At 40.3% G+C, this 17302-nt stretch overlaps 1 protein-coding gene across 8 annotated transcripts in view; it reads left to right on the forward strand.

Moving 5' to 3' along the window:
- Nucleotides 1-17302, forward strand: part of dscaml1 (Down syndrome cell adhesion molecule like 1) — a 128736-nt gene that overhangs the window by 90475 nt on the left and 20959 nt on the right. For all 8 annotated transcript variants that reach the window (XM_026282702.1, XM_026282703.1, XM_026282704.1 and 5 more), the window contains exons 8-17: nucleotides 3789-4064; nucleotides 8439-8720; nucleotides 10129-10248; nucleotides 10337-10513; nucleotides 12624-12829; nucleotides 13361-13457; nucleotides 13633-13761; nucleotides 14100-14267; nucleotides 14777-14847; nucleotides 15123-15363. In XM_026282702.1, coding sequence (XP_026138487.1) covers nucleotides 3789-4064; nucleotides 8439-8720; nucleotides 10129-10248; nucleotides 10337-10513; nucleotides 12624-12829; nucleotides 13361-13457; nucleotides 13633-13761; nucleotides 14100-14267; nucleotides 14777-14847; nucleotides 15123-15363 — 1767 coding nt within the window. The remainder of the gene's footprint in view (nucleotides 1-3788; nucleotides 4065-8438; nucleotides 8721-10128; nucleotides 10249-10336; nucleotides 10514-12623; nucleotides 12830-13360; nucleotides 13458-13632; nucleotides 13762-14099; nucleotides 14268-14776; nucleotides 14848-15122; nucleotides 15364-17302) is intronic.

Below are 17302 nucleotides of genomic sequence, written 5' to 3' on the forward strand. Positions count from 1 at the left end.
GAGAAGTCTGATATACATCGCCAGAGAGAAGTCATTTGTTTCCCAAGAAAATCAAGTTATGTTGAGTTATCATAAAGTTATGTAATTTTTGTGGACGAATACATTTACAAAATAGATAGGATCAATTTCATGCCAATGTTAATCCGTCATGGAAATTCCAATAGGAACAGTGGCAAATGTATATAGACTATGATTTTTCCATCTTTAGATTAGCAATGAGTAATGATTATTACACAAAGTTGAATTCAACGTTCTTCTCATGGTTACCAAGATGCCTCAAAAAAAAAAAAAAAAAAGAGAAAGAAAAAGAAAAAAAAAGATTTGGTACGTCTGACCTTGAATATATTTTATATATCTGAAACCACTTACCTCACAAGCATTGACAATTCCAGTAATAATTGTATCCACAGAATAACTTGTTCTATAAACCCAATACCTTGCATACAAGACTTTCAGTCAAACAGATAAATCCCATTGCGCTATTGCTCTTAAAGTAGCATTCAGTCAGTGAATCAGATTTAGTTTGCAAGATCAAGATAGCTTTGTGCATATTATGCATCAGATGGTCAGTGAATGGACTGTGGGTGGTCCATGGGTGTGTCTTCTGAGCCGCAAACTAAGAGTGATATTGAGTTGTGTTGACAGGCCTGTTGAATACACCCTCTCTTCCTCTCTCTCGATCTCTGAAATGTTCAGTTATGACATATCTGTCTGCTTTAAGAAGACATGCCAGAACAATCTTTGCGGTGAGAATGAGACCCTGTGCCAGGGAGCAACAGTTTTGCGCACACACGCCGAATGATACCAACGCTCACTGACACATTCATAGTCTTAAAACACTACTGCCTGACTAATACACTCTGACCACAGTAAGCTCATAAAAACCGACAGCATTCTCCATATCACGCACACGCATTTATTCTTGAGATGATTGTTTCACAACACAATATTTAACAAACACAGGCACCCGTGAGCAATCAGGCCCCATTATTCCTGTGAACAGCACAATAGTAGTGCTCAGTTCCTGTCTGCCTCCTTATCTAAGTTCATACATTCATATATTATGTTTGAGAACAAAAGAAAAATAGAGAAATAGAAAGACAGCCAGAGAATAACTGTGAAGAAGAGAGAAGAGGGATACTGTGCGACAGTCTTCTTGAATAATACATCAGGGTTGACTTGTCAAAGTGGTGACTTCAAAGCACAATGCACGCTGAGCTGAGAGAAAGGGAGAGAGAGCAACAGAAGAAAAGAGAGAGATACAGGGATGAGGAGTGGGCTGTTAGAGAGGATGAGAATAGTTGTGTGCAAAAAATCTACATGCGCCCCATCGACGATTTATAAACCGATTCACCCTCCATTTTGAGGCAAACAAAATTTCCTTCTTCAGTACTTCTTATGCTTCTTCTGGTTCCTCCAAAGTTACTCCTAAGCCACCTTGTCTCAATTCTGTCTCTTTCTGTTTCTATTTGTTCTTCATCTTCAGACATTGGCCATTCAAATCTTCACAGTGTCCCACCATCCATTTGTTCGTTTACCCCTCCATCCTCGTGTGTGATCTGAGAGCAGAGTCCTGAACAAGTCAGCCTTCTCTTTTTGCCAAAACAAACAAAACAAAACAAACACGAATTGGACATCACTAACCTTTTCAAATTCGGCAATGACTGGTTATGCTAGAAAGAACCAGAAGCTGTTAGCATATGCTAATCACATTAAAGGGCATTCGCACTGATAGCGATTTGCAGCAATAGAGCTAGTTGAACCCATAGTTGGTGAGGTTACTTAAGACCTAAATTTGCGACAAATCTAAGCAAACTTCATGCAAATGCACAGTGACTGATCAGGAATGCATAGTAGCAATCAAAACAAGCCTAAGGTTTAATTTAATTCAAATCAAGTTTATTTGTGTAGAGCATTATGTATTGCTTATCATTTCAGAGCTGCTTTACATGAGATGCTTTTCTCTAGATTACAATTATAAGTTATTTGTTTTGAGAGATTACTATGGCAAAGCAATATCCATAAAACAGAAATGTCAGTACAGTTAGTCAATGACATATATTCAAGCAGAACACAATGAACACACTTGAACTGTGATTATAATAATTACAAAGTAAGGGAAATTTGGGAGTTTTGTCTATTTATTCAGACTTAAGGTTGTCTGAGGTCTTTGCAAAAGGCCAGATCCAGACTGGAGCGTGTGCAGTCTAGTTATCTTAGGGTGGGCATCCTGAGCTAGAAAAAAAACAAATAGAAAATAATTAGCATAGGTGCTGTTCTTGACTTTGAAATTAATAATCATGTGCATTTGATCAGATACAACTGGAGTACCAGGTTATGAGATGCATTTTGTGAATGCTTTTCTAAAGAGATATGTCTTTGATCTAGATTTAAACAGAGAGAGTGTGTCTGAGCCCCAAACATGATCAGAAAGTTTCTTCCAAAGTTTAGGAGTCAAATGCAAAAATGCTGTATTTTTGTGGACTTTGCCTATCATAGGTCTTAACAAAAGTTCAGAGTTTTGCAACCTTAAATAGTGTGATGAATTGTAGCTTGATAGAAGACAAGTTCTAGACGTACACTAGAGCTTAACCATCTGGGGCCTTATAAGTAAGTAGCAATTCTTTGTATTCGATACAGAACTTAATAGGTAACCAGTGTAGAGATTGTAAAATTGGGGTGGTATGATCATATTTTCTTGACCTGATAAGAACTCTAGCAGCTGCATTTTGGATTAACTGTTTATTGAACATGCAAAACCACCACTTGGAAGTGCCTTAAAATAGTCCAGTCTAGAGGTCATGAATGCATGAACTACATTTTCTGCATAAAGATGTTTTGCCGGCTTTAATTAGTTTAATCTGTCTTAACTAATCTCCTACCCTAGCAAACATTGTGTTTACCTATTTAAGCTGTACTTAAATGCTGAAAGGTTTCCCAAAGCCACCAAAACAGACCAGCCTGACCTGACAAGCTATATTTTATTATAAGCTTTTTATTTATTTATTTTTGTTCTTGTTTCACAGTAGGGCAGTACAGCGAGCTCTAATGATTGTCACTGTCAGTGTGAACGCCACCTTACACTTTACACAAGCAGCACATTATAGCCTTTATTGTTAAAAGCTATTCAGTAGCTGTTAGCATTTAGCTATTCAACCATAATTCTTTGATTTAGCATGGGACAGTTTCGCTAAAGTAATTCTAAGGCCTCTGTTCTCGCAGTCCTCAATCCTTTAAATGTGTGTTTTGGGACGTTGCTATGAAATGTAATGTTGTATTTTTACTCTGTCTACACAAACACATTAGGTTAGTATTTTATAGTTAAGATTACACCTCACATTGCTTTAATATTAATTACATTAACTTGGCTTATTAACGGTACAGAAACACACCTCATTTATTGCTGAAATTATATAAAGGCATGGTTCGTCACTACGATATGTGCCTATGTGCCAAGCTACAGTATGATTAAGGATACGGTACAAGACACATTGAAACACTAGATACACACCACATTCTCTGCTGTGAAGTCCAAGAGGATTCTAACCCCCTCCTTCCCATCCACCACTCGCTCTTCTCCTTTCTTCTGTCCACATTTCTCCCTTCTTTACCCCAAATACCCATGCAAAACCTGTTCTCCCATCTCCCTCTCATTCACTTTTTCAATCCTCTCATTTACCCTTTTCTACCTGGCACATTCTCCCTCTTTTTTGTCTTCCTCCGTTTTCTCCTCTCTCTCTCTCTCTCTCTCTCTCTCTCGCTCTCTCTTTCTGTTCTCTCTCTTGCAGGTCCTCCCAGTATCCGGGCCATGCGGAATATCACAGCTGTGGCTGGTCGCAACACTTTCATTAACTGTCGTGTGATTGGCTACCCCTATTACTCCATCAAGTGGTTTAAAGATGGGACAACGCCGTTGCCAGACAACCATCGTCAGGTGGTGTATGAGAACGGCACTCTGAAGTTGAGTGATGTGCAGAAGGGTGCGGATGAGGGGTCGTATCTGTGCAGCGTGCTTATCCAACCCCAGCTCTCCATTAGCCAGACTGTCTACGTCACAGTCAAAGGTTAGTGATTACTGCTAATGATTTTGGGGATGTTTGTTGTCCCTTTAAAAAGTCACAAGTAGGCACAAGTCAAAAAAAATAAAAATAATAAATAATAAAAAAAGAAGGGCCCTCTAAATTTGATTTGGAGCTGTTTATTCTCAGGTTTCTAAGCAAGAAAAATTATAAACTTTTGCAGGTTTGAACTTTTGAAGTTTTGATATATGATAAATTTGTGTTGATTCATCATCATTATATATATATATGAATGACCATGCTCTGAATCGTGTGTGTAATCAGACCAATGGATCGACACAGCGTCACAGACGGGGTGATGTATTGACCAAGAAGCTATGAGAGCACGTGCGGTGGAACCCGGAGCAATACGGATATTGAGTTCGTAGAACATGACAAATGTGAGCTGCAGGGTATAATTTGATTTTGTTTGTATATGTTTTATGACCAGTGATTCCCAACCACTTACATTATATGACTGATAAACTGCAATGGTTTGAGTTAAAAATTTCAATTTGTGTTTTACTGAAGAAACAAAGTCACCTACATCTTGGATGACCTGGGGGTAAGCAGATAAACATCAGATTTTCATTTTGGGTGAACTATTCTAACTATTCCTATTCCTTTACTCTTTCATATGGGCAAAAACAACATCTAGATTCCGAGCCACCATATACTACGATTGAGCTAAAGACAGCCAATTGTCAATATAAGTTAGTATGCAGATACTCTGGAGTCACAGTGGAGCCAGAGCAGCATCCACACACCCACAAAGTTTGGGGTGAGAGTGCAAGGCCGAACAGAAGAACCCAATATTGGTAAGCTTCACCCCCGAAAGCAAACCTCAGGAACTTCCTTTGTTGAGGAAGGATGGAGATATGGAAGTACATGTCTTTTAGATCTATCATTACAAACCAGTCCTTGGACCTGATCTGAGACACAACCTTTTTGATTGTAAGCTCTCTTGAACTCCAGGTGCATGACTGAGCAGTTTAACTGACGAAGATCTAAAATTGGGCGTAACCCCCCATCCTTCTTTGGAACAATAAAGTACCGGCTGTGAAACCCGGATTCTCTGTCAAAATTGCCTACTTCCTCAGAAGAGTATTTACTTCTGTTTCTAAAATAAGCACCTGCCCACCACAGTGGAAACTATCCCATTGAAACAAGGTGGAAGAGAACCAAACTGAATTCTGTAATCTCGTTCTACAGTCTGCAGGGCCCATCTTGAGATATTTTCCAGAAGCTTCCATGCTGCCAGAACCTCTACTAAGCAATTCAGCCTCTCAAGAAAGACCTCCGGTTTAATGGGAGACCTCCTTGGAGGTAGCAAGCTTCCCAGATCTTCAATGTTTTCTGCCAGACACTGAGACTACGCTTGCTGGAGGCTGTTGTGCTCTAAAGCACTGGCGGTGGCAGGGTTAACAACTTGGTCTCCCGAGGGCACTGAGGATAGATGGGCACTGTGTAATGAGGTGTACACTGCTCTTCCCCAGATGGAGCTGCCTTCAGAAGCCCTGGAACACAAACCTCAGTGCTTCTTGGGCGAAGACTTCTTAGCCAGAAAGATGGTCCTCATATCGGCCTTTGGCTTTGAAGCCATCGACTGTTACTTTCTATGTCTCCGTGTATGAGGAGCGGCTGGGACAGCTCCCGTCCAGCAGACCCATGAGCCAGAGAGCCGCTAGGCAAGAACCACTGAAATGCTGCTGCTTGTTTATGAGCCTCCTGAAACCCGTTGACGCCGGAATTGACAGTGTCACTGAACAGGCTAGTAGGTGCAAGTGGGGCATCAAAGGAGGAAGACCCTCTCTTTTTCTTTAATTTCAGACAACGTCAACAATAGATGCCTCTGTGTGGCCACTGGGGCCGCCATAGACTGCCTGATTGCCAGCCTGACCTGCTGCCATGTACCCTTTGTCCACCAATGTTGATGAAGTGTGAAACAGATTGGTGGGCAGTGCCGGGGCTTTTGGAGATGATTCCATGCCGGGAGACAGATAACCCTTGAGTGTCTTTTCAAGGGGCATCGTTGTATAACCACGCTCATTTAGTCCTATGACATTGCTGTAATCAATGAGAGAGGGACTAAAGTGGTGAGTCGAATATGGTCTTGACCATGGTCTTGACACCTCAGTGTGGAGATTGCAAAAAAAACGGCAAGCCTTGGCATGGAGGGGGCGGTTTAGACCTCAAAAACTCTCATCTAACTTGCTATTGGAGGGTTCAGCCTGCTTCTCTGTGTGCCATTCAAGAATTAACTGGGCCACAGCACAAATTATCACCTCCACAAGCTCCTCGGACTGTGCAGACTGGGCTGGTTCTTCAGGGGGAAGAAACGGCTCCCTCAGAGTGTTCTTCCAAACCCTGGAAGGTGGCCCTGGATCCGGTGGCTGAGGGAGGAGAAAGGGACTCTCTTGTCATCATCCCCCTCCACCAGATTCACTTGCGAACCCCACAATCGCAAGTCTGTCGAGGCAACGCGGGACCACAGCTGTAAGGAATGCTGGAGAGGGCTCTCTCCTCGAAGACAGCCCTCAAGAGTGAAGTGTCCATACCGAGAGGTGCTCACAGTGTGGATAGTCAGCCCCCTTGAGAGCTGACTCGGCAAGCTTCGTTCACAGGCAAACAACACAAAGACTGTGTGCAAAAAAATGCTGCTTTTCTTTATCACCTTCTTCATGTTTTGCTGTCTTATGCTTAGACTTCAGCATTTTTGCTTTTTCGTTTGAGACAGTGACAAAAAATGGTAAATAAGACATGCACATACAGAGCGCTTTGCTGAATGGCGAAGCTGCCACTGTCTCCACCACACGCTTTTATAGCTTACTGGTCTCTACGTCACCCCGTTCGTTACTTCACATACTTCCATTGGTCTGATTACACATGATTCAGGGCATGGTCATGCTGAAGGCGTTCCCAAAGTGTTCAACACAGCTTGAGTTCCTGATTGGGAAATTGTGTTTACATACTTATATTTTATGCATTGTCCAGTCACAGTTGATTCAGTTTGAACTAGATCTAAAGCAATTAAACAATGCTTTTCATGCCAAGTCTAAAAAATATCGATTTTACTATACCCATTTATACCGTTTTATTTATCTCCATTTTGTAAGGCACCGTGTGTTTGTAGTATTCAGACTGAGCATTATATTTTTATTCATATAAAAAATTTGCCATGTTTATGTCTTAAACAGAGCAGCATTTGTTATATGCTTACGTTTTTTTTTTTGGTTTTGTTTTTTTTTTATCTCACTTTTTAGTACATTAAGTGAAAAAATAAAATAAAATAAAAAGTAAATACCTTTCATCCTTAGTTAACTATAATAACCTTGGTAACTTATGTCTTTTTTTAATTGTTCATATGCCAAACAGTTACTTAAGGCATCCACAGAAAATTCAAATATAGGCTTTGGATTTGGATTTTGGAAACATTGGACTTGGTGTGAAGAGGTCACCCTGAGAGGATTTTTGGATTTGAGCCTAGTCAGCAGGGTATCTTGATTTTATCGAGGATTTCCAAAAACAAAACAACCCTCCATTTGAGGTTTGGCATTTTTGAAAAAAAAAAAGAAAAGAAAAAAGATGCCCATTGTACAGTACTTAATTTTGACATTTCTTCTGAAAAGAAAAGCGAAGTAATTTATTGTGTCAGAGTGGGTGTGTTTTGATAAATGGAGTGTGTGTTGCCTTCAAACAAGAGTATATTTAAGCTGTAGGCGGGTGGTGAAGGTTGAGGATGGTCTTTCCCCTCCACTGGCACAAAGACCCTGAGAGAAAGCACACCACTAATAGCCTTTGATTAACAGGATTACAGGCCTTCTGCAGCATTACAACCATTCATCAATTACCCAGTGTACTTAGCATGTGTATGTGGGTAGGGGTGTTATTTTCAGTATGCTAAATGCAAATGAAAGGGAGGTCGCTCTGATGTTGGGTTTTGAATCTTCACTTCACCATGTGTGTCCATACAAGGGTCTACAGCTCCCGGTACAAAGACAGCGAGGTCTAGTGTGTGCATTTGCATGAATGCGTGTGTACGTGAGTACCAGTACAACAGAACACTGACTCCAGTGTGAAGTCAGTATAGTGTGCTGCTTGTCTTGTCATGTCTCTGATTTAATTAGCTGAATTTTAACGAGCCCCAGATTAAATCCCCCAGATGTCTCAGATGGAGCCCCCCACCTCTGTTTCCATGGTAATGCCATTATTCCCCATGCCAAATGGGCTCTAATTAGAGCAGCTATTATGGGCTGGAGGGGTGGGATGTGTGTGAGTGTGTATGTGTGTGTGCATTTTTAGAGGGTGATGGGGTCAGTACCACATTGGAGACCATGAAGTGTTTAATACTGAAGATCTCTTACTCTTTTCCTTCATCAGTTCCTCCCCTTATCCAGCCTTTTGACTTCCCTCCCACCTCCATTGGTAAGCTGATGTACATAGCTTGCGTGGTCTCTTCCGGAGACATGCCAATCCGGATCACCTGGAGGAAGGACGGGCAGGAGATCGTGTCAGGAACATCAGGAGTCACCATCGAAACCAAGGAGTTCATGAGCTCCCTTCAGATCTCCAAAGTTTCATTGGAGCACAATGGAAACTACACCTGTATTGCCAGCAATGATGCAGCAACTGTCAGTTCAGAGAGACAACTTATAGTAACAGGTGAGCAAGAGAGTGAGGGTTTTACGGCAATGTAGTATGGAATCCTCAGCATAATTTCACCATTTAATACCATTTCTGGATCATATTAGGGACATTCACACCGGAGGAACCTTTTGATAGTGTATCTTCATGTATTTAGTTCTAGGAACTCTGTTTGGGTAACTAAATAAGGCCCTACTTCAGGGTAGGGTCTACAAGAGTTATATTAGGAAATATCAGCGAGCATAATGTCACCAAGTATTTTTTTTTTACATCCTTGTTAATCCTGAAACAACATCCCAATCAACCAATCAGAATTGAAATATAACTTTTCAGGAAATATCTGTTTTAGGCTTTCAATCAGGGTTAGGTGCTTCTACACCCTTGTTAATCATTTCCCACTGATTTTAGGAATATATAATAGGTAGGGTTAGGTTTAGGGGAAGGGATTGGGTTAAGTTTATATTTTGGGACAATAATGTTGATCCAGGATCATCAAAAGATGTTGACCCAGGAACATGTCTTACTTGGCAAAATCACGGTGACCAGAAAGTGTCCACTGATTGGTCAAACACATTCAAAACACTGGCAACCTGCCATTTTTAAAAAGCAGTGTAAAATAACTATTTCATGAACACAGAAAACAGCGATAATGGCATTTACTTACCTGTTTTCTGCGGCGTTGTGTTCTTTTCTCAGTCTTGATGATATGTAAAGCACCAAGTTGTCATAGGATATTTCGCCAGATTTGAATGCTCTTGTAAGTTGTGCATTTAGGATATGTTATTTATATGTTTTTAGTTATATAACAAATAACATTATATAAATATATATAAATAAACTATAAACTGTATATTTTCATTTTGAACTAAATTTTAGTTGCCCTGTCTCTTTACGCTCTCCTCCTGTTTGCTTTGGTGTGGCTGGCTCAGTGAATGACATACGCAGGCTGTGATGAACAGATTGTTAATGGCTGGTCTATGTCATAATACAGTACATCGGGCAGGACATCCAAAAGCCCACTTATCATTCATTGACCTCAAATACAGCTTTTCATCTGAAAGATGTATGTAGTAAAAAACATTACATGGCCGCTAAATCTAATGTTACCAGCTCAGTCTGTGAACTTTAGAGAGAAATTTCGAAACTCTGTGTATGAAAAATAAATCTATAGAGAGTGAAATGTCTACTTTCAAATGGGGGGGGGGGCATGTATGATTTATATGAAATTGAATGTGTGCAATGCCAAGATGGCTTTCAGTTCAATAAATTAATAAAAAAAATTTAGGATTCATTTAGGATTTTTATTCAACTAAAGTGTGCATGCTGTGATCTGCAGGCTACTTATTGTTTACTGTAAATGAAAGATTTGGCTAACCAATTTATTTGGTATCTCCTCTTCTGAAACTGTGTATTTTCTTTGTTGTAGTTCCCCCTGGTTTTCGGGTTCAGCCCAATAACCAAGATGGAATCTATGGCAAGTCAGAAGTTCTGAACTGCTCTGTGGAAGGGTACCCTCCTCCTAAAGTTGTCTGGAAGCATGCCAAAGGTAATATATTTTTTTTGTTACTGCATGTCCAATACATTCATTTCAAGTTGTCATGAGCAGATGATAAGTCTTCATTTTGATTTTGAAGGTATAGGGAACCCCCAGCAGTACCATCCAGTTCCACTGACAGGTCGCATCCAGATCCTGTCAAATGGTTCTCTGCTGATCCGCCATGTTTTAGAGGAAGACCGGGGATATTACCTGTGTCAGGCCAGCAACGGAGTGGGGTCCGACATCAGCAAGAGCATGATACTCACTGTTAAAAGTATGTCAGGCTCTCATGTACATCTACACTTTTAAAAATAAAGGCTCCAAGGTTATACATTTTAACATTAACATTTTACTAAGCTCAAGTCTCAATACTCACTGTAAAAAGAGTGTAAAAAATACACTAATACTACAGGAAATTCAAGTTCTTAAAATTGTTTAAATATTTCGAATTAGCAATAGTTTTCAGAGTATATATTAAGAAATTTGAATTTCCCTTGATTCCATTCAAAATAAAAAATAAAATAAAATAAAAAATCTAAACAAGGTTCCTTACAAGGCTACATAATTTATGCCTAGACATGTTCTCTAGGTAGACAGGTTTCAGGGCATAGCTGTTGAATATCAGAAATTAAATAATAGTTAAATCTCTCATTAAACCATGACATACAAATAAAGCCATATTTTTGAATTCCAGTCACGGTAGATTTGAGGATTTCTTGGAAGTGATCTGACCTGCAGCCTTTGGGATGGTTTGCGATGGTGTCTGTTTGAGGTCTTTGTTTAAGAATGGCCCTCAGATGGGCTTTCACGTCTCAGACTGATGCCTGCGGGAAGGGGGTTCAAAACGCTTGAGTAGACACACACTCACACACAACATAAACCACCTCTGCACACACACACACACACAGGCACACACACACCTGCACCTGTCATACTTTGTCAATCAAACTAATGACCCAGCTTATGATATATCAGTCAAACTGAGGCAAGAAGCCTTTGACTTTTTTTATATAGTAGCTAGAATTGCCACTAGTAACTGCTTGCATGTGTGTGTGTGTGTAAACAGCTCTCAAATAGAGTACCAAAACAACAGATTCAAGTGTACCCAGCTCGTTTAGATTAATAGAACATTACAACGAATCCGTAAGGTCATCTCATGACTGATCGTTAAATCGGACACACAATCTGTTCTGTCTAAATCCATATTATTGATCCTTTACATAATGTAGAGTGCAGAAAACTCCCTTCCACGCAACACTGCCCTAGGCCTGAGTTACAGTCCTGACCACATTTAAACAAACCACATCCACCAGTGTATTCATTAACATTCTACCCAGTTCAATCTTAAGAAATGTGCTATGAAATGTATTTGAAAAAGAGGAAGTATTGTACTTTATTTTATATTTTCACCTCAATTTCTCATTAATGTAATGCAAGTGGATCTCATTCGAATTAATGTCCTGTAATGCTTAAAATAGAATTATTACTGTAATTAAAATGATAGTTTCCAGACCATATTATTTTATTTAAATGAAAATAAATGCGAGAAATATATGCTCATAATTGTACTTGACACGTGTCAAACTGTTAAAATATATCCAATTATCATCAATGGACATGAAACCATATATAAGAATGACCCATATAAATCACTTAGTATGATAACTACTACCATTCTATTTACTGAGAATGAGATTTTATGGCATTAGGCTGCTGACAATTCATATTTATATTTCTACATTATTTTTTTCTTTCTCAAAAGTAATGTAGTGTTCTTGACTAAAAAAGAAAATGAATGCTCGTGTTTGTAACTTCAGAGCAGTAATAGGTAGAATTGCTAGGATAAATGTAAGTTATGTGGTGTTATTCAACCAGATTTAGAAGAGCATGGTTTTAAATTTTCATGCAAAGCCTGTGGATATAATTCGGCTCTGTTTACAGCATCCTACTATTTTTTTCTTTTTTTTAACAGGAGATCTGTCTCCTTTTTGCTGTCTCTCGCGTTGTCTGATTCAGTGTTGGTGTTATTGATTGAATCGTTCCTCTGTTCTGCCTCCCTCAATTCTATCCGTTTCACTCGTTGGAAGGGACGGAATGAATAAGTGATGAAAACAAAACAGTGGAACCCTCTTCAGATCGATATTGTGTGTGTGTGTGTGTGTGGCGCAGCGCTAGAGAAGAGTTACTCAGGGGGAATGAGCAAGCGAGAGAGTGTGAAAAAGTGATTGAGGAGTTGAAGCGAGGCACGCTAACGCTCACTGCCCCGTGTCACAAGAACGGCAGGTGTCAGGATAAAATCACACTGACCTCTGCCTTTTTTTTTAATTCATTTTTTCCTTCACATATATTTACTTCCTGTCCTGCTATAATTTATTTGTGTGCAGTTCCAGCTATGATCACTTCCCACCCAAACACTACCATGGCCATAAAGGGGCAGAACAAGGAGTTAAACTGTACTGCCCGGGGCGAGTACCCCATCATCATCCGCTGGGAGCGAGGTGACACCGTTATTGACCCTGATCGTAACCCTCGGTACTCCATCACTACCAATTCCAACGAGAAAAGCGATGAAGTTATTTCCACACTAAAGGTGAGATACATGTGCACACACACACACACACACACATACAGTATATGTGCGTTGTCAGTGAAGGAGTTCAATAAATGTTGAATAAAGGCATAGGCTTGCCTAAATGTTTCCAAAAAGGTTTACAGTAGTATACACTTTTACCTTTTCTTTTATCAACTTTTATTTTTGGTCATGTGGTTAGCTTGTTTGTTTACTTTATTTGATATTCTGACCTGAGAAGATCATGGAGCATTTATTTATATATAATGCATTCATTCATTATGTAATTCCTATTTAGTTTTATTTGTTTGTTTGTATTTATTTATTCATGTTTGATTTTGTTATGTTATTAAATAAGGACGAAGACAAACTCATTTACATAATTATTCCAATCATAACATAGTAGTGAATACAGTCAGTCATCCAGCATTCCTAACTTAATGCCAAACTATGTACTTTTGTCCAATTGACACTTGTACATTGTACAGCAATACATGACGTGGACCTCAAAATGAGGATAAAAGAAAAACAAGTTTCTCTCTCTTTCTGCAGCTGAAGCCAGCGGAGCGAGGGGATTCCGTCTTTTTCTCCTGCCACGCCATCAACTCATACGGCGAGGGCCGAGGGCTCATCCAGCTGACGGTGCAAGGCAAGACAATCAGCCATGAACAACACGCTCACATCTTACATGATACTCTTTATCTAGAGACACAAAATCAATAATTTACCTCCTGGCCCCAAGCCACCTCTTACTCTTCAGCCTCTCTCTCTGTCTTAATCTTCTCCGTCTGTTTGAAGACTATTTCCACTTGTTTTGTTGGCAGAACCCCCTGACCCCCCAGAGCTGGAGGTTCGAGAGGTCAAAGATCGAAGCATGAACCTGAGGTGGACGCAACGGTTCGACGGCAACAGTATCATCACCAGTTACGACATAGAGTACAAGAACAAATCCGGTGCGGCATTGCTTTGTTTCAATTTCAATTTCAAGCTTGGATGAATTACATTGTGAGCGTGCATTAAAAATGTATTTGTTGTCAGAAGAATATGTAGGGAATAAGCTCTGGCTGCGAGAAGATGAATGGGATGTGAACGGATTTCAGCAGCATTGCAACTTGGGTGTATTGCCTTATTTGCTGTTTGTACATCTATGTTCGTCCTAGTTTTCAGTGCATCGCTGGTTTTTCCAATCCGTATGATTTGAACTGTAAACAGTCATAACACAATGTTCCAGAACAGCCTGGGTGGAAGTGTGATGTAGTAATGTATCCGTGTTGTTTTGTCCTTGTTGTAGACCCGTGGGAGCTGAAACATGCCACACGTAAGATCTCCCCCACTAACAACCAGGCCAATATAGTGGAGCTCCACCCGGCATCCGTGTACAGCATTCGCATGTACTCCTACAACAAGATTGGACGCAGTCAAGCCAGCAAAGAGCTGACCATCAGCACAGAGGAAGCACGTACGTCTTCCGCCCCTGATCTGGCATCATCTGCTCACCCTCATGAAGTTCCATACCTGTACTTACTTATTTTCTGTGGAACACAAGATATTAATTTTTGAATAATTTCCTGGTCACTCTTTACCAAAGTAATGTACTGATCTGGTTTCGAGTTCTCACTGACTCAATGTTTTGATCACAATGATTGAAAGTTCACTGGAAGGGTGAGATTATCAGTACATTTGAGTCTGTTTCTCACACCATCTATCATAGGAATTAAAATAATTGGAATATAGCACTTGAATAATATAGGGCACTTGTATTATTCTTTTATGGTGCTTTTATACCCTTTCCTAAGCTTAAAAGTACTGGTCCCCTGTCATTGTACCTAAAAGGATATCATTCAAAATGTCTCCTATTGTGTCTCACAGAAAAAAAAGAAAGTCATGCAGGTTTGGAATGACTTCGAGGTGACAACATTTTTTATTCCTTTAATATTCTTCTTATATGATGTGATTCTCTTTTAACAGCTCCTGATGGGCCACCCATGGATGTGATTTTACAGCCAATGACCTCTCAGAGTATCCGTGTCACCTGGAAGGTATGTCTGTGACTCCTAAACTTGCTATTCTTTGGACTTTAGACCCAGTGTCTTCAACCCTGCTCATTGGGACCTACTGTCCTTCAGAGTTTAGCTATGACCCTAATCAAAAACAGCAGAACCAGCTAATTGAGGTCTTCAGGATCACTTGAAAAAATCACAGGCCAGGTTTGCTGAAGAAGGTTGCCCCCCACCACAAGCAGGGTTGAAGACATAGGCTTTAGAGTTTTAGATTCACTTCATACTATATGTCATTTTCTTTTCACTCCACTTAGGCACCTAAGAAAGAGCTACAGAATGGAGTGATCCGTGGCTATCAGATTGGTTATAGGGAGAATGGACCGGGCAGTAATGGACAGTACAGTATAGTGGAGATGAAAGCCACAGGTGACAGTGAGGTGTACACCCTGGATAACTTGAAGAAGTTTGCTCAGTATGGTGTGGTGGTCCAGGCATTCAACCGAGCCGGAACAGGACCTTCCAGCTCTGAGATCAATGCCACAACACTTGAGGATGGTAATAAAATACACTATCTATCTATCTAGCCATCAAGCTCTGAGGATTTATCTTTTTTGTGAGTTGTGAGTACAGGGCAACTCTGGCCCATGGCCCTCATCCACATGTGTGTCACTTTCAGTGATATTGATGCTGTTAAGGATAATAGTAATAACAACAAGCATAGGAAAAAATAATTATAATTAGCCTGTCTGCCGAGGCCCCTCTCCCTGATCCACTGCTTTTCCTCCCAGTCTAATTATCTGCAGCTGAGCGCATTGTCTCCCCCTCTCTCTTTTCATCTTTCCTCCAGATCCCTCTCTCTGGCTTTCAACTCCCCTACTCTCAGCTCCCACTCCTCTCTCACTCGCTCTCAAAACACCTTTCATTTATCTCTCCCTCCATCTCCCAACTTCCCCTTCCACCCCTCCGCCCACTTCTGTCCCACTGCCTTTCTTCTCCATTCTTATTTTTGGAAAGCTCCTGGGTTCTTTTTGTGCAACTGTTGAGCTCTTCCATTTTTTTTTCTAGATGCCTTTGTTTTTACCTCCATCGGTGGTGTTCTTATCAAGTTTTAGCTTTTCTTCTAACCCTAATATCCTAAAAAGAAATTAGATTAAAAACTACTACTTCCTGGTAATCCAACCAGTTGACAATCCAGACCACTTCTGACCAGCTAGAACGATCTACAACTTGAATGTGTTTTCACTTGCATCTTCTTTAAAGGCTAATTCACACTGCACTGACAGACCCAGAGCAATGCGGACAGTCACCAGATTGCAGTACATCACTTCTCAGACATTCCAAGACCTGACAAACAAGGTTCAAAATGTCCAATCATCAAAAACAAGCACTGGCGTGGGGCAACACCGTGATTAAATGACACCAGTCAAACATGTCTGTTGCTGTTGGTTGGTGACTGTTGATGCAGTTTAAATTGGACAAAAATGGTCAAAAGTTGACCTAGAGTAAAAATGAACCAATGACCAATGATGTTGTCAAGTTGTTGTCAGTCTTGTTTTTGTGGTGTTATGCACTGTTGCCTCTATTTGGAATGACTGAGAATACTGAATCAGCAGTGAAGTCCATTGGCAAGAGAGATCACACTGATGTGATTTCACAAGAAATGAAAAAAGGGATGTGATTACACAAAGTCAAGAGGGCAAACACAGAAGACCCTTCCTAGCTCTTCCAGTTTTCCTTTTTGAATGACAAAAACAGACTACTTCCACATGCTGGTACAGAGAGTTATTTCCTCTCATGCAGGTGTAGAACATATAAACTAAGTTGGCTGTTAGCTATAGTCTTTGCAGTGTGTTCAAGCAACTTTTTGTCCCAGATGTAGGTGGCGTGAAGCAACACCACATGCGGCTTTCATCACTGCCAGGTCTATGATGTCAGTTTGATGTATCTGGGCATCATTGAAAAGTGGTCCAAAGATGGATGGTTTAATTTGTTCACAGGGGCCTCTTTGGAATGATTCATTGAAAAGATCTGACTCAAACAAATGATTTGTTCATGAATCAGACATGGCTACTTTTCTCATGAATGAGCCAAGATGACTTGGGTTGGATGTCAAGAATTTCAGTGCATTGTGACTTGAATTTTGTCTGTTTGTCGCATACTGTTCAGTAAGCCTACTGTTAGACAGAAGACCCATAGTGCACAAATTATACAGGCAACTCACATACACCTTCACTATAATGACAAAACAGCCAGGATATTCTTTACAACAAAAAAAAAAAAAAACTTTATAGGAGACATAAAGTCAAGCTTGTTTGAAATGACACATGGGTGAATAAGTAATTTTGGCTGGGGGGAAGCAAGATGCCAATATACCTGTTCTATGTGTCAGATCCAGACAGCACATGAGAGCTTGGGTTTTGTGGGCAGTGTTGAAGATTTATTGAGAGTTGTGCTCGTGAGCGTTCTGTCAAGCCGTTCTACTCTAAATGGCAGT

This window comes from Carassius auratus, chromosome 15, assembly GCF_003368295.1.
Source record: "Carassius auratus strain Wakin chromosome 15, ASM336829v1, whole genome shotgun sequence".
In the NCBI taxonomy this organism is placed as follows: domain Eukaryota; kingdom Metazoa; phylum Chordata; class Actinopteri; order Cypriniformes; family Cyprinidae; genus Carassius; species Carassius auratus.